Source organism: Lithobates pipiens, unplaced genomic scaffold (assembly GCF_037356315.1).
Source record: "Lithobates pipiens isolate NorthernLeopardFrog02 unplaced genomic scaffold, aLitPip1_a1.2 Scaffold_3, whole genome shotgun sequence".
NCBI classification, from domain to species: domain Eukaryota; kingdom Metazoa; phylum Chordata; class Amphibia; order Anura; family Ranidae; genus Lithobates; species Lithobates pipiens.
In genome coordinates, this window is record NW_027507790.1 from 84,187,240 (window position 1) to 84,209,721 (window position 22,482).

Sequence of the window (22,482 nt, forward strand, 5' to 3'; positions counted from 1 at the left end):
AACTTTAAAATGTTTTTATATTCTGTAAAAGTGCTTAGGGGCCGGTTCACTTTTGAACCATGATTTCAGTACAGTGCTTTTTTTCAGCCCATTTATTTGAATAGGCTGAATATGCATTGCACCGGATCACACCAAAGTAGTGCATGTACTACTTTTAAAAAATGCACTGCACCGGTCATATTGACACCCACAGTAGATCATTCCAGTAGGAACGAGCCCTTAGAAAAACCCTTACTGACCTCTCTAGCAGCTTGTACTGTGAAGTATTTCATACTCAAAGATCACACCAGAGACTCTGAAGGTGGAGCTGTTTCTAGCACCTGCTGTTTATGTACATTGGAAGGCTGGGAAGATGCCAAGTCCCTGCTTCTAGAGCAAATAAAGGGCCTTCAGTGAACTTTGAGAGATCGTTCACACATGCATGTTGTGGTAACAGACTGAGGGGGATTTATTAAAACTAGTGTACACAGAATTTGGTGCAGCTGTGCATAGCAACGAATCATCTTCAAGCTTGTGCAATTAAGCTTTGACAATAAAACCTATAAGCTGATTGGTTACTATGCACAGCTGCACCAGTGTCTGTGTGCTCTAGGTTTAGTAAATCTCCCCCTATGCTCGCTATGGTGCTATGCATTTTAAAAGGCACCCCAGTGCACCTCCACAACACGTGTACTACAACCACAGTGTGCGCAGCCTTTGCTATTTTTTGTCTGTGTGTGTAAAGATGCAGCCAATTTACTTTGGTTGTTAATGCAGTGTGTGTAAATGCACAAAAACTGTTCTAAGGCCCCTTTCACAAAGAGTGGAATGATCGGGTCTGCCTCTCCGTTTTTCAGGCAGGCCCCAGTGGACCATTCTGTTTATGGAGCCGTGGATGTCAGCGGACATGTGTCCACTGACTCTAGCCCTCCATAAACATCCATTCCCCATCTATCCGGCGGATTGGATGACAGTTGGAGGGAAACGGAAAGGCAGTCCGTTTCAATCCGACTGCTCCATAGAGAATAGCGGACTATGCAGAGAGGACACGGACCTCCACCTGCTCAAAGGGAATCAGCGGAGAGATCCCCTGCTGAGCAGGCGGATCCACCCAGTGTAAATGGGCCCTGATGTGGAATTTCCCCACAGTGGCTGTAGCTACAGAGGTTAGCGAGGACTTGTTTGCTGGTTAAGAATAGGTTAATACTTCAATGTCTGTCTGGGCGTACATGTATGTTAAGGAGATATTCATTGTCTCAGAAAGAGTAGGTAACAATATAAATTTCTTAGAAATAAACATGCACAGTTTTATATATATATATAACGGAAAATTTATATCAAATACTTACCGTAATTTTCCTTTCCTGATAGGCTCCATGGCAGCATACGTGTGGGTAGCCCCGCCTCCACGATTACCCAATAGGACCCAACTCCCATAAATCTTTGCTCCTGGCCACTATCAGTGTTCCGTAACTAGCCGACTCCAGACATTTGGGAGGGAACTCCTGCTGCCATGGAGCCTATCAGGAAAGGAAAATTACGGTAAGTATTTGATATAAATTTTCCGTTTTCCTGAAAGGCTCCATGGCAGCATACGTGTGGGAAATAACTCGCCAAACACACCCGGGTGGGCAAAATGTCGAGCAAAGAACAAAAGTTTATTTAGCATTGTCAACCGACAAAACTTGCAAACCAAAATTAACAGAAGACAGAGCCGCTGGCTCTACACAGTAATGAGAAACAAAGGTATTAATAGAAGACCAAGAGGCCGCTCTGCAAATAACTTCAGGCGCCACATGGCGAGAAGCTGCCCACGATGTTGAAATACTCCGTGTTGAATGAGCCGTTAATGCCTCAGGAGGAGCCAAGCCCTTTGCTCTGTACGCCCTCTGAATGATCTGAACGATCCAGGTAGAGATAGATCTAGCCGAAGCTCGCAATCCTTTATTCTTGCCATGAGGGAGAACAAAAAGAAATTTTGTTTGTCTAAAGGGAGCTGTGACTTCCAAATATTGTTTCAGCGCGTGGCCTACGTCCAGAGGATGAACATCCTGACTCTCTGAGTTTTTGAAAGTGGGAAGCACAACTTCTTGATTCTCATGGAAGACCGAGGTTACTTTGGGATGCGATCCCAACATGGGAATCAATACTGCCCTATCTGGAAAGAAAGTCAGAAAGGGTTCTTCCGAACCTAGATTCCTAATCTCAGAAACTCTCTTGGCTGAGGTTATAGCTACCAAGAAGATGGTCTTGAGAGTGAGATCTCTTATGGACAGAGGCTCCGTAGAATCCTTTCCAAGGTTTGAGAGAAAATCCAGCACTAAAGGGAGGTCCCATTTAGGAAACCTTGGTTTTCTTTGGGGTCTGAGCCTAGTAGCTCCCTTGAAGAATTGTTGTACCAGTGCATGGTTTGCCCAGGAAATACCCGTAAAGGCTGAAATAGCCGATACTTGGACTCTCAATGAACTGATAGCTAGAGGTAAATCAAGGCCTGTTTGAAGAAAGCTTAGTATGTCTTGTATTGTTGGAGAACTGCAAGAATTTTCTCTGGAGGACATATGGGCCGAAAACTTGGACCATATACGCTCATATACCCTATTAGTACTCCCGCGTCTGGAATTGAGAAGGGTTGGGATGACCTCTTCCGGACAACCAAGAGCTTCTAGCCTTTCCCTCTCAAAAACCATACCTTGAGGTTCAGACATGATGGGCATGGATGTAACCTTGTGCCTTGAGATAGCAAATCCGACCTGAGAGGCAGGGGAACTGGCTCTTGATAACTGAGGAGCAGCAGTAGAGGGAACCAAGGTCTGTTGGGCCAGAAAGGAATTACTGCGAGAATCTCCACCTTCTCTGACCTGAGTCTCCGAAGGAATTGCAGGATCACCGGAACTGGAGGGAAGGCGTAAGCTGTCTGAAACTTCCAATGTTCTGTGAGGGCATCTATCCCATATGCCTGGGGATCCCTGAACCTTGAGTAATATTTCGGAAGCTTCCGATTGCACGGGGAAGCGAACAAGTCGACTTCCAGGGACAATCCTAAGGTCAGGAGCCAATCGAATACTTCCCGGTGTAGAGACCACTCGTTGTTGTCCAACTCGACACGCGATATGAAGTCCGCCTGAACATTCTGCACCCCTGGGATATAGACTGCAGAAAGGTTGGACAAATTCTTCTGAGCCCAATTCATTATTGGCTCCGTCTCCTGTAACAGGGACCAGCTGCGAGTTCCCCCTTGCTTCTTTACGTAAGCCACCGCGGTTGTGTTGTCCAACCTTAGCATGACCGAGGCATTCGCTGTCAGATGATGGAATGACCGAAGCGCCTGGAAGGCCGCTCTTAGCTCCAGAACATTGGAGACGACTCTCTGTGATGGAAACGTCCACCTGCCCTGAGCGACCTCCGAAAGGCAGTGAGCGCCCCATCCTCGGTTGCTGGCATCTGAAGTTACCGTGACCCATGAGATGGGAATGATTGAATGGTGGTTGCGCAGGTTCTTCCCCTGTAGCCACCAAAGAAGAGACGTCCTCATGGCTGGAGTGAGGAATATGCGCTGTGTCTGGCTGGATAAGTCCCACTGTTGTAGAAACCCCTTCTGAAAGGGACGAGTGTGCCACTGGGCCCACTTTACCATGGGAATGGTGGCTGACATTGTGCCAATCACCCTCAGACATTGGAGAGCCGAGAGATGGGATGCTGCAAGGGCTGCATGAATCCTGTCTCGTATGACTCCAACCTTCTCTTCTGGAAGGGCGATAGTACCTTCTGCTGTGTTGAACTGCGCCCCTAGGAAAACAAGAGACTGAGTTGGATCTAGGTGACTCTTTTCTAAGTTCAGAAGCCACCCGAACTCCTGTAGAGTGGAGATGACTAGGTCTTTGTGCTCCAAGAGCTGATCTTTGTTCTGGGATAGCAGAAGAAGGTCGTCGAGATAGTGATGGAGACGAACACCCTTGACTCTGAGAAAGGCCACAACTGCCAAAAGAACTTTGGAGAAGACCCGTGGGGACGTTGTTAACCCAAAGGGAAGACATGTAAATTGAAGATGTTGAATGCCTACTGCAAAGCGGAGGTATTGTTGAAACTCCTTTGCCACGGGAACATGGAAGTAAGCGTCCTTCAAATCGACTGATATCATCCAGTCCCCCAGATACACGGACTGCTGGATGGTAAGCAGAGATTCCATCTTGAACTTCTCTTTGCGAATGAAGGAATTGAGATGGGTCAAATCTATTACCGGCCTCCATGTGCCGTTTTTCTTTTGAACCAGAAACAAAGGGGAATACATGCCCTCTCCACGTTCTTCTTCTGGAACGGGAACGGCTGCGCCTTGATCCAGTAAAGAGTTCACGTAGGTCAATAGGACTTGTTTCTTCTCTTTTGATTCTGGAAGATTTGTGGGAATAAATCTTAGCTTTGGGGTGCTGATAAAACCCCACTTGTGACCTGAGGAAATTGTTTTTACAGTCCAAAAATCCCGAATTGAGGCCGCCCAAACATGCCTGAAGTGGAGAAGACGAGCCCCCACCTGACAAGTTTGAGCGGGCCCAATTTCAAAAGGATTTCGCGGAATCCTGCTTGCCGGACGAACCCCCTTTTGAGGTATTTTTGAAAGAAGATTGCCTGGATCTCCATGACCTTGAGAATTCTCGACCAGGTCTATAGCTCCGCGCCTCCCTGGCACGATCAGGGCCTTGTCTTCTAGGAAATGGACGCCTTTGATTTTGAAGACGTCTGTCCTGGGGAAGAAACCCAGATTTCCCACCTGTAGCCCGGGATATGGCAGTATCCAGCTTGTTACCAAACAAAGATGACCCCTCAAAGGGAATACGGCACCAGGCCTGTTTGGATGCTGGATCCGCCAGCCATGGACGGAGCCATAACGCACGGCGAGCTGAGACTGCTGCTAACATATCCCGAGATATCAGGCGGATAACATCAATAGATGCCTCCCCCAAAAAGGCAGACGCCATCCTGATTTCTTGAATAGGGGAGTCTTTTGCTGATTCAATAGAAATACCCCTCAGGAATTCCTCTACAGAATCAGCCCATGATTCTATGGCCTTGGATACCGCTGCCATTGCAAGCACTGGTTTGCAAGCCATTCCAGAAGTCAGATATATCCTCTTAAAGGGGTTCTGCACTCAAAATACAACATTTGCCCATTCTGTTGCCTATAGTTAATATATCTCATAATGCCACCTGTTTTTTTTTTTTGATTCACCTACCTTTTGTAATCTTTAGTACTTTATTTCAAACCCCTGCGGCGATGGGCGGTCTCTTGCGGGGATCAGCGTAATTTCCTGTTGAAGCCCGCACTGTCTCCTGTGATCTCGTTCGTGTAATCCCAGGAGACATTGCGGCTAATGCACCCGACATCTCGCGAGATTTCGGGTGCTACAGCCGACATCTCGCGAGATTTCGGGTGCTACAGCCAACATCTCGCGTGATTTTGGTAATTACAGCCGAGATCTCGCGAGATCTCGGCTGTAATTACCAAAATCACGCGAGATGTTGGCTGTAGCACCCGAAATCTCGCGAGATGTCGGCTGTAGCACCCGAAATCTCGCGAGATGTCGGGTGCATTAGCCGCAATGTCTCCTGGGATTACACGAACGAGATCACAGGAGACAGTGCGGGCTTCAACAGGAAATTACGCTGATCCCCGCAAGAGACCGCCCATCGCCGCAAGAGACCGCCCATCGCCGCAGGGGTTTGAAATAAAGTACTGAAGATTACAAAAGGTAGGTGAATCAAAAAAAAAAAACAGGTGGCATTATGAGATATATTAACTATAGGCAACAGAATGGGCAAATGTTGTATTTTGAGTGCAGAACCACTTTAAGGTCTGAATCGATCCGCCTTTCCAAAGGATCTTTAAAGGATACCGTATCCTCTAAGGGTAGGGTTACATATCTCACCAAACGCATGAGCGCTGCATCCACCAGTGGTGCTGACTCCAGGTGCTTCACATCCTCTTCTTTAAAGGGATATAATTTCAGGATTTTTGACTGCATGGAACCCTTTTTATCCACCTTGCTCCATTCCTCGGTAATAATGTCACCCAACTCTGAAAGGAAGGGAAAAAATTGTCGCTCCTTATTGAGCTGTTTAAAGAACTTTCTCTGCTTTGGTGGGGAAGTAACAGGGTCTTCCCACTTCAGAGCCTCTCTCACTGCTTTGACCAATGAAGGCACCAGTCCATAGTCAAAACCTAAACCAGGATCCTCACAGTCAGATTCACTATCTGAGATGGGAGCAGATAGGCGGCTTGGCTGAGAGGATTCCCATGTCTCCTGCAATGGGTTCTCTCCAGGTGGAGGAGCCAATAATTCTGACGGGGATTCACACAGCTGTAGAGCGTCCCTCTCCTGCAGAGACTCCTTCACAACCCGTCTTACTATTGACTCCAAACGCTGGTCTGCACCATCCCTTTCATCTGCAGCTTTGGAGAAGCAGTGATCGCATAAGGATTTGTCTGATGGAACAGGCATCCTGCACCCCCAGCATGATTTTTCCGTACGCTTGCTGGAGTGAGCAGCAGGGGGGTGAGAATAATTCTTATTATGCTGTTCAGATCTTGACCTATGCTGGCTAGATCTTGAGGAGGATTTATGGCGGTGTGATCTTGATGATCCACTGCGTCTAGAAGTGTTAGGTTGTGGATCAGACCCAGAAGGGCTGTAAGGGTAAAACAGACAGAGAGAGAAAAGGATATACAGTCAATCCTACCTATGCCAAACACTCTCTCCAATATATAAAAAGCATAAATACTAAAAGACCTACCTAACATGAGCGGGCTGGCCACTAGGAGGCAGTAAGGCGTCCATATTCACAATAAACCCACAGTTTAAGAAACACTGCAACCAAAAAATAAAACACACATTTTTTTTTTTTTTTTTTTTTTTTTTTTTTTTTAAAAGCATTTCCCCAGCCTAAGGGACACGCTCTTACCTTAAACCGCCGCGCTGACAGCCCCGGGAAGTCGCTGCGACCACTGCAAACATTCCCAGGGTTCTGACAGCTTCCAAAGCCTTTTAAATTTGGCGCCCGTGACGTCATCGCCGACGTCAGACGCGAGGCGCTCGCGCGCATGCGCGGGAACCAAGCCTCGGTCTCATACCGGGTTCGCACATGCGCAGAACGCCTGCATAACCCGGAAGTAGGAGAGAGGTTTGCTGGAACGCGGAAGCGAACGCAAACGGCATGGAGGAGACCGCAAGACAAACAAAAGAAATACACACAAATACAATGCTGCCATGGATAGATAAAAGGCTCACCACTCCACCAACGATCACCTGGCCGAACGGACTGGAACACACACGCCATACCTCCAGCAGATAATGGTCACCCATAACAACGGGACACAGACCGTGCGCACTCAGGTAGGAAATCCTTTCTTCAGCGCTACTCTGCAAATACTCTCCATACCCTGCTTAACAGTCAGGGCCTATCGGAGGAAAATTTCTCAGTCAATCAGCCAATCGATCGTCGTGAAGTTTTATTTCCAGGAAAGAAACCATCTGGTCCTACTGGGGAGGACAAAAAAGGAACACTGATAGTGGCCAGGAGCAAAGATTTATGGGAGTTGGGTCCTATTGGGTAATCGTGGAGGCGGGGCTACCCACACGTATGCTGCCATGGAGCCTTTCAGGAAATATATATATCATTTTCAGTACAAAGATGGAAAAAAAACTTTTTACACGATTCATGGAGAAAATGCTCAGAAATATGAGTCTTTTGATGAAAAGGGAGAAGTCCCTTTTTTACAAATAGATATTTTTGACTACATCCATCCTGAATAGTAGTAGTAGGCGAGTACCTCTCCCCTGATACATTAGTAGGGTTCCCACGACCCTTCATTTTTGGATAATGAGTCTTTTGATCTTTGCTATATTCAAAGCTATTGGATGAAAATTTTAAGGCAGTTCATTTTCTTTAGCAATTGCTGAAATATCTGCCAGTTCTCATCGTTTAAACTTTATGGTCTGTGTACAGGAGGGTGTTTTTATCCCTGTATGAATTCAGTAATGAGGGAGCAGAGTAGCGGATGCTGCAGGCTGTGCACACAGACCCACACAAATCTGGACTTCAGACAAGCCATGCCAAAGGTCTTCAGGTTGGAAGCATCTTGCTTGCAGCTCTGCTTCAATTATTGGTCCAAACCACAATGGAAAAAATCTTAAGTGCATAGACATTTAACATGTCTACATTTAAAATGAATCATATATATTTGTATAGATGTCATTGTGATTTCTTCTTTTTGCTTTTTTGTACTTTTTTAGCCTGTTTTGCCTCATACAGCTGTCTGTTTAGTATGTGGAGAAGCAGGAAAGGAGGACTGTGTGGAAGGCCAGGAAGCAAAATTTAATGTCATGTTGATGGAATGCTCCATCTGCAATGAAATAATCCATCCAGGATGCCTTAAGGTAGGCAACATAAGTAGGCTTTGCGCATTTATTAAGAATATGTGGACCCAATGTCTAGGGGCTTGGCACTAATGCTTTATTTGCTGGGGTTGTAAGCTTAATTATCCTGTGTTTCAGTGGGTTTGTAGTGCTTTGCATTCCATAAATATACTGAGCTGGCATGCTGATGTAATATCACAATTTAGATGGAATCCAGTTAATTAACAAAAATGACTGTGCTATATAAATGTATAGTAAAATACAGCTTGAGCAATTAACTGATTACCACTGGTCTGCTTCCAAAAATACATCTTCCTATTAAATTCAAAGTTACAGTTCAATGCAGTTCTATTTCTGTAGGTTTGTTAAATCCTACCATCTGTATTGCTGTTATGCATCTTTGCAGAGTTCTGGCAAGTAAATAGTAAAGTTGGTTTGTTAAAAAAATAAATAAATCTGTATGCAGCAGATCACTGAGAATCTATACAAGGTTAGGGTCATGTCAGTACCTCCAGTAGGAGGTGGCTTTATTCCTTTGGTTTACTAAACCTGGAGAGTGCAAAATCTGGTGCAGCTGTTTATGGTAGCCAACATGTGTGCACAGCCTATTGCATTAGTGTGTGCACCCCAAAGCTCAAACACACATGAACGCCACCTGCTGTCACAGGGAGGAGGCTATGATGGTGGGAGACAGTTGACTGGGAGCCTTTTACCTTACATCCTGAGTATAGGTGTAATGTGTTCCTACTGTTGAACCTAGCCTTTAAAATAATGGGGGCATTTACACTGGCCACCAGCACCCCAACCACCCACCTGGTGCCACCCCTGGATAATGCTAATGCACATGGGGTGATTAGGGTGTGCCCATGCCAATGGTAGCCAATCAGCTTCTAACTTCAGCTTGTTCAGTTAAGCTTTGACAATAAAACCTGGAAGCTGATTGGTTTCTATGCAGAGCTGAACTAGATTTTGCATGCTCCAATTTTAGTAAATCAACCCCCTTGTGTCCTTAAGAGATATAATAACATATCCATGGTGCTAGAATCTGTCAATCTCATTGTTCATCCCTGTGCACACAATGGAGTAGACGCTGGCTGATTCATGAATGTCTTACTGATGTATGTAGTGAATTGATTGACAGTCATCTTGTGTATGCTATTGTCCCATTATCTGTAGTGGTTGGGTTATGGGCAGAAATTAAGGATTAAATAGTAAATCTCTTAACACACATCATCTTGTCACTTAATAAAATCTGTTGCAGGAAACTGCGCCCTTATGGCCACTGTCACTGCTATTGTACAAGGACCCTCATTTATAATAATCTCTAATGGTGTAGTACAAAATTCCTAGTTGATCAACCTTTTCTTTCTGGCAGCACAATTCCTGTTTATTTGGCGGAGTTCCATTATTTAATAGTCTTTGCAGAAATTTTCAATAGCTTTTCTGTAGCTATAATTAGTTTTTATGCAAGTGCCAACATCTGCTGTGCTGCTTCAAGTTATCTGATACAAAGAGCTAAATAATGCAGTAATCATGACTTCTGCCGTATGAAAGGACCTTCGTGATACAGAAGATGATAGTGCTGAGCTTGAGGTTTGTTTTCAGCTGTTTTATCAAGATATTGGGTATTTGTTTTTTTGTTTTTTTGCTCATTGTCCTACTATGAGGACAAAAAATGCAGTAAGTAAAATTTGTATACAAAAGGGTAGGAGAGACGTATTCTCTCCCAATCCCTTTTCTTTGGATACAGTGTTTAATGCAGTCATATATGCTTACCATTGTCATATGTTAATCTGATCGTTTTAAGTGCCTTTGCTGTGGGATTTTGTTTGCGCCAGACTCCCCCCCCCCCCCCCCCCACGTCAGAGGGAAACCAAAAGCAGCTGGAATTTAGGTTGGTGCAGCTTAGGAAGTCAGGAAGAGGTCAAATAATTTTGGAGGCATCGCAAATGGATCTCAAATATTCCTGAAAGGAAGCTAGATTTGGCCATTAATGCAAGCCCAAAACCTGTCAATGCGGGCCCTTTATTGAACGTGGATTGATTGGGTGAACATTTCATACCCATTGATTAGATTACACTTGCCAACTGCTTTTCAGCCTAAGTTCACACTGATAGTGGGAATGAAATTGTGCGAGTTCATCTGAACCCACACAATTCCATTCCTGTATGTCAGTCCCGACTTCGGGGGCGATTTCAGAGACATCTGTGCAGGTTTATTGAAATCGCAGCCCGAAGTCACCAAAAGTAGTACAGAAACTGTGTTCAGATGGTGCCATTGCCAGCAATAGGCGCCGATTTGACATGTCAAATGCTGCAATGTGAATCAGGGCTCAGGTAACTATGGATCAAACTGGTAAAAAAAAAAAACCTGTGAATATTTTTTTACCTCAAGAAATACATGTCAACTGTATTATCTGGGTGATCTTCCAATCGCCTATAGGCATAAACACACATGCTCAGTTAAACTATATGGTGGCAGTTTGTGGCGGCTGTCTATCATACCTGCACTTGACTGCTTCTGTAGGTCTATGGCTAATTTTTTTTCAGTTGTGTTAACATAGATTTGCATCCAGCCATGAATGTAAGCAGATTCAGCATTGTTGGATAGTGAGGCCCCATTCACACCTGAGCGTTTTGTAGCTTGAAGCCTGAAGCTACAAAACGCTGGATGGGAAAAAAAATCTATTATTCTCAATGGAGATGGTTCACATCTCCACTCCATGTCGCTTGAAGCCAAACGCCTGAAGCTCAAACAAGTTCTGGACCCTTTTTTGTTGCTCAAATCGGGCAGATTTGGGCGTTTTTCTTCGTTTTACATTGGCAAACTTTTGCCCTCGACAAAATTGCGGCAAAAGGCGGTAAAAACCGCCGCAAAATCACGCAATTTTCTGCCTGAAAACGCTTCGTTCAGGTGTGAATGGGGCCTTAGTGAGCAGTGTTTGGCATAAAAGCTTTCCCAATTTACAATAATACAGCAGAAAAGGCAGAAGAAAATGTCTGGGGTATGCTGAAAATGTATGTTCCATTCTTTGTTTTCCATTGTGAGTGATCAGATAAGCCTGTGTGCACAGATTATAGCCCATCTACATGGCAGATATTAAATACAAAAAAAGGTTAGATCCCTTCCCAGCTCTGCTTGTTGGTTGCTTTTGTTTGATTTTTACAGTATTTTACTTTTCTATTGTCCAGTGTCTTGATCATTATGTTGTCAAACCTTTAGCATTTTAAAGTGTATGTCAGGGCAAAAAAATGCAGTACATCTCTGCCATGCATGCAGGTATCCTAATGTGTTATCACTTTTTAGACCCTGCAATATGTTAATCTGCCAGAAACATATTCAGTTTTGTTATATATTCTGTATTGTTATATATTCAGTGACTACATGTACTGTATTGTATGCAGAGTTTCCTGGACTATTTGGTGCCAGCCCTGTCCAGTTTTCTTTTGCTTAACTACTGAATCACGCCCATTCTCATCTCCACAACACAACATTAATTTCCAGTCCCAAAATAAGAATTTGGGTGGCTAATTGGGCTCTTTGAGATGACATGACAGCTCTGAATTTTTAACAAAATCAACTTTTTTGCACTTGTCAAACTGATATTACAAAACAAGTTCAATGGTATATTTAAAGCAGTTGTATACCCCCACATGTCAAAAAAAGGAAAAAAAAACCCCTGTAAAGACAAGCACATAATGAGCTAGTTAGCACCACATACTAGCTCATTATGAAATACTTATCTTAGAACGAGGTCCCCGTATTGCAGCCTGGTCCACGTGGAGGGAGCTTACATTTTGTCCTCTGCGTTTCTTCCGAGTTCGCGGCTCCGGCGCTGTGAGTGGCTGGAGCCACGATGACGTCATTTCCCGGCAACATCCGGCATCATCTGCCAGACCTTCAGCCGGGCAATTACAGCGCATGCGCCGCTGACATCAGCGGCTGAATGCAAAGTGGATATCTCCTAAACCGTACAGGTTTAGGAGATATTAATTTTATCTACAAGTAAGCCTTATTATATGCTTACCTGTAGGTAAAAATTACAAATAAGGGTATACAACCACTTTAACAGACCAAAAGGAGAAAATAAAAGGTGATTGTGAAATTACAGTACATAGCATTCAAAACAAAAGAAAAAGATGAGAAAGTGACACAACACATTCTGTTCCATATACAGTTCAATAACATTTAGATCCATTAATAATATGCCGGGATAAAACACTTTAGGTAACTGTACAATGCAGAGGTGTTCATGGGTGCACATGAATACTATTTTCCTCATAGGACATAAAAAGAACAAAGCTGAAGTTAAGCTGTGGATATTTTTTATGTAAATAATATATATATTTTTTTACATATTTTTTATGTAAATATGCATGTATCATACCTGGATGGTCCCCCTGAAAGCTGGAAATCACTGTACTAGGCACCACTACTACAATGAACACTGTGTGCATTCATTGAGACTCAGACCCAGAAGCTAAAGACAGGCACACACTAGTATTTTTATTTTTTTTTGTTCAGTCCAGCAGGGCTGACTGAAACCCCCCCCCCCCTCCCCCCCCCCCCCCAAAAAAAACGAACAAACTAATCAGGAGTCGATCAGCAGACCTTTTTCGGTCATTCCTCTTCGACTGGCCTTTTGGTTGGCTTTGTTCAGACTGGCTGCAGTACACACGGGTTCTATTAAACCAGCCAATGCCGCCCAGACATTCAGCCCGTGTTTACTAGGCTTAAGTGGACAAGGTAGAAAGGGAAGGTGAAAACAACACAATGAAAAAATGCAAAGTATTTTCTGAATGGCACCCCTGCCCAGCAAGTGACCTCCTGTGTTCACTAAGCAGCAAAGCAGCCACTCAGCAGAGGACCCAGAAGCTAGTGGCAGTCACTGTAGTGGTGCCTACTATAATGATTTCAATCTTTAATCAATCCAATGATGATATGATACATGCAGGGCCAATGTAACTATGTCAAAATATGCATACCTAAAGTTCAGGTTAAAGGTTTACATACAATATATAAGTTGTACTAGTAACTGGTTTCTGATTGCACACAAATCACAAACCTTAAAGTCTTAACGTAGTTCATTCACAATTACCTACTCTGACAAGCTTACTGAACTATATATGAAGCTTCTGTTGGGACTTGTGGTAGTTTAAGGAAAGGGGAGTATTGGCTTTGGGTGTCATTGACATGTGACAAAACTGTGTTGAGAAAACATAATTAATTATCTGTTTCTACAGATAAAGGAATCTGATGGTGTGGTGAATGATGAACTGCCAAACTGCTGGGAATGTCCAAAATGCAACCACGCTGGGAAAACTGGGAAAGTGAGTATATGGTTACTGCATAAGATGCCATGTCATAAGATAGACTGGCATCCGGGAAAATTGCATAGGGGTGTACATCTGTTAACATCATATGTGCTGTAGGGCAGATAACTGTGGTTTTGAAGTTGTATTTAAGTTCCAGGAAAATATTTGCTCAACCTTTTTGTGAGTTCCATTTGTAGTCCTAAGTAGTGGAACCTTGTGTACCTCCAAAATAGTGGCTGTCTGGATATTTTGTGGGTGTCCAACTTAAAGTGTTTGTGAACCTGTATAACCAAGTCTATGCCAGACCCTCAATTAGAGCCTGGCATAGCACACCGTACATGTCTTTTAAAATAAATAGCGTTGTAAATACCGTTTCAGGGTGATCTTTAGGCCGGTCACATGACTCATGGCCGATGTATACCTCCGATGGATACTGCAGGAGGGGCCATGATCTCCCTCTGACGTCAGCCAGGGAGATCACATGGCCGCTCAGCCTCTCCTGCATTAGCCCTGGAAACCGGCTGAGAGTCACATGACTGGCCTGAAGACGGTGCTAAATCAGCATTTACAAAGCTTGTTTTTATAAAAACAATGTACAGTGTGCTATGGCAGGCTATAATTGAACATTAAGAAGACAGAGACACAGGCATGGAACTGACAGGCAGGAAGGAGGGGGAGAGATGAGATGAGATGAGAGCAGAGCAGGGCTACGGATGACTGAGTGATGCAAACTGACCACGTTGGTCAGGGTCCAGCAGCACTGATTTTCGTGTTCAGTATAGAGAGGGCATACAGGAAGTGGCAGGAACAGGGAGGTTTTTTTTTACAGTTTAGAGGGGGGCAGATTACACAGCACAAGCACTGTGCTGTTTAATCTGCTTTAAGGGACCAGGATATCAATTCCTTTTAGGTTAACAAACACTTTAATGCTGGTCTCCATTCTTTGGTATTCAAATTTAAGAACCAGTCACTGGAAAGCTTGAAACGACCTTTATTTTAGTAAAAAAAAAACGTAGGTGTCTTCATAAATTTAAATATTGCATAAATTTAGGCCATAAGTCTGTTCTGCTCATTTAACATAAATGCCCAATACACAAGCAGTCTGCCTTCAGGGCATTTGTCCCTGAGCAATTGCTGCTTTGGATGTTGGTAGACCTTGGTGCACCAACTAGCTGCAGCAGCTGTCAGTCCCTCATAGAGATTCACAGGCTGCCGGAGGTGGGGTTGAACAGTGCGCCTGTGCCTTCTACCTGAACCTAAATGCCAAAGTCGAATGCATCAGGAGTGCAACGCACAGTGTACATGAAGCCTAACATGTGTTGGAAAAGGGGAAAAGACCTGGAAGCTGCACATCTCTGCAATACCCCATAAGGTGGTGTATGACAGCCTCAGCCAGGGTTCCAACCAGGCCATGTCTCAACACGTTTCACTCTGCCCATGGAGCTTAGTCAATTTTTACCTTAAGTCTCTGCAATGCTTAACCACTACCCCCATATTTCCTAAAATTCTGCAGGGCAACCTCTAGTTTCATTTGTTAATCTATTCAAGGCAGTTTTAGTTTTTGTAGTTCTTGAAAGAAACACACTTAACCATAAGCATAAGATATAAAGAGTTTTATGTTTTTTTCACTTTTTGGTCTACAAGCAAAAAAGAGGTCCAGGATTTAAGTATGCTTCCAACCTGCCTGGGTCCTTGCTTAAGGAGCAGAAGATGAATCGTGATAATAAAGAGATAACAGAACTTGTAAAGAAGAAAGAAAGAGAGGAAACCCCCAGGCAGAATTTGGAAGAACAGCCCAAAAAGAAGGTCTTGGAGGGAATTGTAAAACGAAAACCTGAGGATGGCCCCTTTAAGAGGAAACGGCCACTGGAAAAAACTTCTGACCCTGCAGTCAGGAAGAGGGTGAGCTAGAAACAGACTGAAATTGCAAGCTGATTGATGAGGATGGTTTATCTGTTTTGAATGGTTTTTGAAAGTAAAAAGCTGCTTCATTCTGTGATGTCTGTGGTCAAGTGTTTCACTAGACCACTGCTGGTTAGTTTCAGCCTTGTGTATGAAAGTGACAGGCCCAGACTTGCATACACAATGCTCCTGCAGACATGTGGATGCTATGTGCCGAGTACTCCATTCATGTTAATGTACAGTTCTTCTGTGTCAGCTCCTGACCTTTATAGCAGAGGTGGACTCTCCAGTAAAAGTAAATGTTTGTTGTCACTTTAATAATGTGAGCCTGGTCCCCTTCCTACTAAACCCTGTCTACTTTACTGGCTAAAGTACACAGAAACATACCTTTATTACAGAAATGTATACTGTGTACCTCTTTAAGGGCTCATGCACACTGCAGCTAAAAAAAAAATGCTTTTGGGCATTTGAGCTTTTATTTCAGCTTGAAAAATCTTATGCTTTTTTGGACTCTTGTGCACGGTTTTTATTGAGCTGTTTCAAGCTCCTTTGAGCTTTTTTGGGCATAAGTGTTTTTTTTTTTCACAAACCCTTACATAGAATTTCTTAACCATTGTATAAACAAAACAAAAGCTGGAACAAACAATTTTGAGCTTCTTTGAGCTCTTTGGGGTACTAGCTCTTCTCAAAAACACAAGTTTGGTGGGGTTTTTTTCATGCCCGTAGGAGCATATGCCTGAAAAAGCAATAGTGTCCATAGACACATTGGCTAACCGGGGGGGGGTTCTAGGCAGAAAAAAAATTAGGGCTCAAAAGCCTGTAGGAGCTGCAGTGTGCATGAGCCCTAAGACTGTAGAAATTAAAGTATATGTAAACCCTCTCCTTGCTTGTAAAACAACCTATTCAGTTTAAAATAGAAATGAAAGGAAAAACGTGTGTGTGTGTGTGTGTGTGTGTGTTCCACCCCCCCCCCCTTTTTTTTAATAAGCTAAGTGATCACATTACCTCTATTCTCAGCTGCATAAGGAGCTGGGGAAAGAGAAGCTGCAGAACACAGAACTTTCTATGCAGAGGGGGGAGTGTGAGCAGAACCATCTGAGGAGACCAGGATGAGTTCTCATGCTGTGCTCTCCTGCCTAGCGTGGTCCATTTTCAATAAGAAAGCAGTGGGGTAACAGGGATTTCACACAAAGGAAGCAATACAAAGAGAACAGGATACTTTTTCAAACAAGTACATCCTACAATAGGTACATATCAGGAATATTAATTGTTGGGTTTATGTATTCTTTAAGATTGTGATCATGGCTGTTAGTAGCAACATGGTAACAGAATTGGTGATCCTAGCAAAGGGAGGTGTCAATTGAGTCTGTTTTAAGTTTAACTTAGGGTTGTAAGTGCAATGTGCAACTTTCTCATGTGCAGATTGTTACAACATATTTATGAATGAAGCATGCAGACAAGCTTGCAGGCTTTAGCTACACTGGAGCTGCAGTTAATGCTCCCGAGACACAGACGGAAACCTACAGCTGGTCCCTGTTATCACAGCAGCAGAAAGGCCAAGTGCAGGGAGAAGCCCTATGTGCACAAGTATTTTTGGCATATGTTTTTATTTACCTGTAGGAAAGAGGTTGGCTTTTTGTAAATAATATATATATTTTTGTAATGGTTGAAGGTAAAAGGCAAGTCTATAAGTTGAAGGACTAATTGAAAATAAAATACACTTCCTGTGTGACCCTGTGTCTACAGTTGTTTTGTTGCAATTCTGAGAGATAATGGGATACATTTAGAGCTTTTATTGAATAATCTAAAAATCATTATATTTAATACAATAAATAAAGGAAATGGTAATACGAAACCATACACTGTTCAAATTTCGGTCAGCTGTGGGTGACCTTGTCTGTACGAGTCGGCTCAACAAGCTTTGATTTGAAAAGCCGAGAAAGTTGGCCAGAAAGTTTCTGGTTGAACAGTGATTGCAGTCATCTTTCAGGTATAATGACATCCAGGGGAGCGTTTCTTGTCAGAAAACAATAGTCCGCAAGGGAGGTTTTTTTGTACTGCCCGGCTGGCTAGCCTAAAGGCCCAATACATGGAATGATTGTGGACTGAATGAAAGAATCAGTCGCTTCTAACATCCACATTAACAGTGTGGATTGTGGAATCTCCACTGCTGGCTAACTGGTATGCAGGCACCCATGAGGCCACCCACAGCTTGGATTTCAGCAGGAATCAGCCAGAATTTGAACCATTTATGAAGACTTGGATAAGAAAGACACTATGGGTGGGTTTGCACACAGTAATATACATTATGTTTTTAATATTAGGGCTGAATTGAAAATCTCCGTGTACAATGGTAGTTTACCTACTTGAGATTCTGGTACTATTTTAAAACAAGTAGGGACAGCAGCTTTTTGTCTGCTTGGAGATGGTCACCTTGGTACAGGCCCAGGGTTTTCCTTCCTCATGTCAGAGTCTCCAGGAGAACAATGAGCGACACCATCACCAAATCTTACTCTAAATTCCCTAGGGACTAGCAGACAGAGGCAGTGGTGCCTTAGATCTCATCCTGTATATTTATAGCTATGAAGCTTTAGGCACATGGGTGCCTAGGAACCCTCACATACCAGGAAGTGCACCACTATTTTTCTGGAGAAACGACAGATAAAAGGTTAAAATAGGCAAAACCTTTTCTTTTTTTTTTTTGGTCAGTTTGGATAGAGTAAGGGAGGGTAATAACCTCAAGAGCTTTACCTTTTACTTCCTATCGCATAGCTAAAACAGGAAGTGATAGGAAATCCCTGAAAATTAAAGGAATGGCCATTAGAACTAGTGTCCCCATTGGAAGATTTCCCCTCCATTAAGTTTTCATTTACTTTCAATGCTAATGGTAAACAGGACAAATAGGGTGAATGTCCCTAATGGGGGACACACACAGCGGTAAAAACTAACAGGTGTTCTAATCCCTCTTCACTCTATCCAAAACTAAAGAAAACGTTGTTCCCTTAGTTATACTTTCATTTTCAAGTTACTGACACAGTTACCATTTCTAGATGTTCCCTATAACAGTACATCTTACATTTTTTTGTTCAGATTGGAGTGAATGTCTCGCCCCTAGGCCATTCCATTACAAGTCTACATGGCCTATCAAGGTATTTGTGTAGGATTGTTAAATGGTTGGGGCAGGGCATAACACCAAGTCCCATAGGCTGTAGAGGCCTCATTTAATAAATGTGGTTTGAGGCATGCAAGGCATCTTCACTTTGGGAGTAGTGTTAGTTTGCCTTTCTTGAAAGATTCAGTTTTAGTCTTTCTAGTTTAGAGGAAATCTCTGTATTCAGCATCAGGTTGGTGTAATGGTTGGCATAATTCATCTGTAGCTACAGTCTAATATGACAGCACTCCATTACCAGTATAAGGGTTCTTGTTGCTTGGAAAGTGCAGCTTGTTTTGGCAACTGTTTTAGATGCTTCTGATATCATTCAGAATTCATTGCAGGTCCATTTGGCCTATAGTTAACCTCCTTGTGAGCTGCTTTTGGATTCTTGTAGACTTGTATGGGAAGAGAAGCGTGAACATTGATACAGGTTGCTGGTTACGATAGGAGGGTGGAAAGTAATGTTCCTATTGGGATACCAAATGGGGAATCCTAATAAGTGGTCTACTATTTATAATCCTATAGTATATTATATGCAAATGTTAAGAACGTTTCATAATTTTATGTAATTTTTGTTTTTTATTGTCAACTAACATTGTTTTTTTTTTCTTCTGCAGTTAAAACTAGTTAAAGAAGACAAGCTCTTCAAGAAAAAGGTACATTATATTATTATTCTGAAAATTACCGGCATACATTGGTGATTATTCTTACAGGATTTATATAGCTCCAATAGTTTTCACAGCACTTTACAATATTAGGGCAGACAGTACAGTTACTATACAATTCAATACATTAGGAATCAGAGGGCCCTGCTCATTAGAGCTTACAGTCTAAAACGGAGGGTCAAGTGATACAAAAGATAATGGCTGTAGGGTATGAGTTGATGAAGAAAATTAAAAGTACAGTGGTTAGATGGAGGCAGGATAGGCTTCTCTGAAGAGAGAAGTTTTCAGGGATTGCCTAAAAGTGTATAAAGTAGGAGATAGTCGGACAGATTGGGGTAGGGAATTCCAAAGGATGGCATTTGCTCTGGAGAAGTTCTGAAGGTGAGCATGGGAGGAGGTGACAAGGGAACTTAGAGAGCAGGAAGTCTTGGGAGAAATGAAGAGAATAATTAGGTTGGTATTTTGAGACTAGGTTAGTAATGTAGCTGGGGGCAGAGATGTAAATGGATTTGTAAGTTTGTTTTAGTATTTTGAATTTAATTCATTGGGTGAGTGGCAGCCAGTGGAGGGATTGGCAGAGAGGGGTAGCAGATGCTGAGCAGTTTGTAAGCTGGATGGGCCTGTCAGTAGCATTCATGATGGACTGAAGGGGGGGAGCCTATGTAAAGGTAATCCAATCAGGGGGAGTTGCAGTATTCAAGGTGAGAGAAAACTGGGGAGTGAGTTAGGAGCTTTGTGGTGTCATTGGTTAGGAAGGGGTGTATTTTGGATATGTTGCGGAGCTTGAGGCGGAAGTGATTGGATGTGGGGCCGAAAGAAGAGTTCAGAGTCCAGGATAACACCTAGTATGCAGGGATGGGTTAATGGTCGGGCCATTGATTTTGACAGAGAATTCAGGGGAAGGGGCATGTGGGGGAGGAAATATTATGAGCTCGCTTTTGGACAGGTTGAGTTTGAGGAAGTGGTGTGACATCCAGACTGATGTCTGTTGGTAAGTTAGTGATGCTTGAGGAGACTGATGATGTGAGCTGAGGGGTAGAGGGCTAAATTTGGGTGTCGTCAGTGAAGAAATGATATTGAAATCCATGAGAGGCTATCAGCTGACCCAGGGATGAGGTGTAGATTGAGAAAAAGAGAGTTCCAAGAACAGAACCTTGGGGGACCCCACAGAGAAAGGAAGAGGAGAGGAGGAAGTAACATTTTTAAGTGTCACAGAAGGTGTGGTGGGATAGGTAGGATGAAAGCCAGTGAAGAACACCGTCATGGAGACCAAAGGGGTAAAGTTTGTGGAGGAGGGGGTGATAGAGAAGCTTGTTGCCCAATCATAATGCATTTGGGTGGCAAAAATATGAATACAAACTACTCACTGGGTGGAGAAATTCTGGGGGAATTTAGGATGGAAAAGGACCTGGGGGTCCTAGTAGATGATAGGCTCAGCAATGGTATGCAATGCCGAGCTGCTGCTAACAAAGCAAACAGAATATTGGCATGCATTAAAAAGTGATTAACTCCAAGGATAAAATGATAATTCTCCCACTCTACAAGACTCTGGTCCAGCCGCACCGGAGTATGGTGTCCAGTTCTGGGCACCAGTCCTCAGGAAGGATGTACTGGAAATGGAGCGAGTAAAAAGAAGGGCAACAAAGCTAATAAAGGGTCTGGAGGATATTGGTTATGAAGAAAGGTTGCGAGCACTGAACTTGTTCTCTCTGGAGAAGAGACACTTGAGAAGGGATATGATTTCAATTTATAAATACCGTACTGGTGATCCCACAATAGGGATAAAACGTTTGCGGAAGGGAGTTTAACAAGACACGTGGTCACACATTAAAAGTAGAAGAAAAGAGGTTTAACCTTAAACTATGTAGAGGGTTATTTACTGTAAGAGCGGCAGGATGTGGAATTCCCTTCCATAGGCGTTGGTCTCAGCGGGGGCATTGATCATTTCAAAAAACGATTAGATAAGGACCTGAACAACCACAACATAAAGGGATATACAACCACAACATAAAGGGATATACAATGTAATACTGACATATAATCACACACATAGGTTGGACTTGTGTCTTTTCAACCTCACCTATGATGTAACTACTGTATGTAACTATGTATAGTTACGTGTGTGTGAAGGACTCACAGAAAAGGTAACAGGTTTAGTTATGGTGTGTGTGTTCAGAGCTAATAACAGGCTGAAAATGTCTACAGGGCAAGTAGAAGAACTGGTTCTCCATATTTTTGCTGCTGGATTGTTGTGTACACTGATGCTCTAACACCTTTTGCTACTGATTGCTTCCATATTCATTTGTTTACATTTCTGTGCTGCAGTGTTAATTTCGCTGACTAAAACATTTTAGTTCACTAAATGAATACTATTTTTGTAAACTAAAATACGACTAAAATTAAAACAATTGAGATGACTAAAATGGGACTAAAACTAAAATGGCATTTTAGTCAAAAGAAGAAAGTGGGACTAAAACGAAAATGCCATTTTAGTCAAAAGACTAAAACTAAATTTAAATTTGACTTCAAAATGAACACTGGTCTGTAGTGCATGTTCATACCTCAATATCTTAGATCATAACATATGAGATTTTTTCACTCCAGCAGTATATAACGAGTTTGGAAATTGTAGAGAAATGTTAATGAATGCATTACAATTTAATCACAAACATTATATTTTAGACGACTAAAATGTATTTTAGTCGACTAAAATGTACTGGAGATTTTAATCGACCAAAACGTAGGACATTTTAGTCGACTAAAATGTACTGGAGATTTAGTCAACTAAATACGACTAAAATGAAAACAATTGCAGAAGACTAAAATGGGACTAAAACGAAAATGCCATTTTAGTCCTAGTCCTAAAACTAAAACTAAATCGAAATTTGCTGCCAAAATTAACACTGCTGTGCTGTTCACTTTTCATTTCCCGTAACTCGAAGAAATTGCACAGAGGTCTATGGCTTGGCTTGCATTGAGTTTATTACCGCTTTTCCCAGAAAATAAGACTGGGTCTTATATTATTTTTGGGGATGTCTTATTAATTTACAGTATGTACA

The 22,482-nt window shown here is 42.8% G+C and overlaps 1 protein-coding gene across 4 annotated transcripts in view; it reads left to right on the forward strand.

Moving 5' to 3' along the window:
* Positions 1–22,482, forward strand: part of KDM2B (lysine demethylase 2B) — a 205,976-nt gene that overhangs the window by 164,650 nt on the left and 18,844 nt on the right. For 2 of the 4 annotated variants that reach the window (XM_077461976.1, XM_077461978.1), the window contains 4 exons: positions 8,265–8,408; positions 13,631–13,717; positions 15,347–15,604; positions 19,376–19,414. In XM_077461976.1, coding sequence (XP_077318102.1) covers positions 8,265–8,408; positions 13,631–13,717; positions 15,347–15,604; positions 19,376–19,414 — 528 coding nt within the window. Of the gene's footprint in view, positions 1–8,264; positions 8,409–13,630; positions 13,718–15,337; positions 15,605–19,375; positions 19,415–22,482 lie in introns of all 4 variants that reach the window. The other 2 variants (XM_077461975.1, XM_077461977.1) reach the window with 1 other exon arrangement.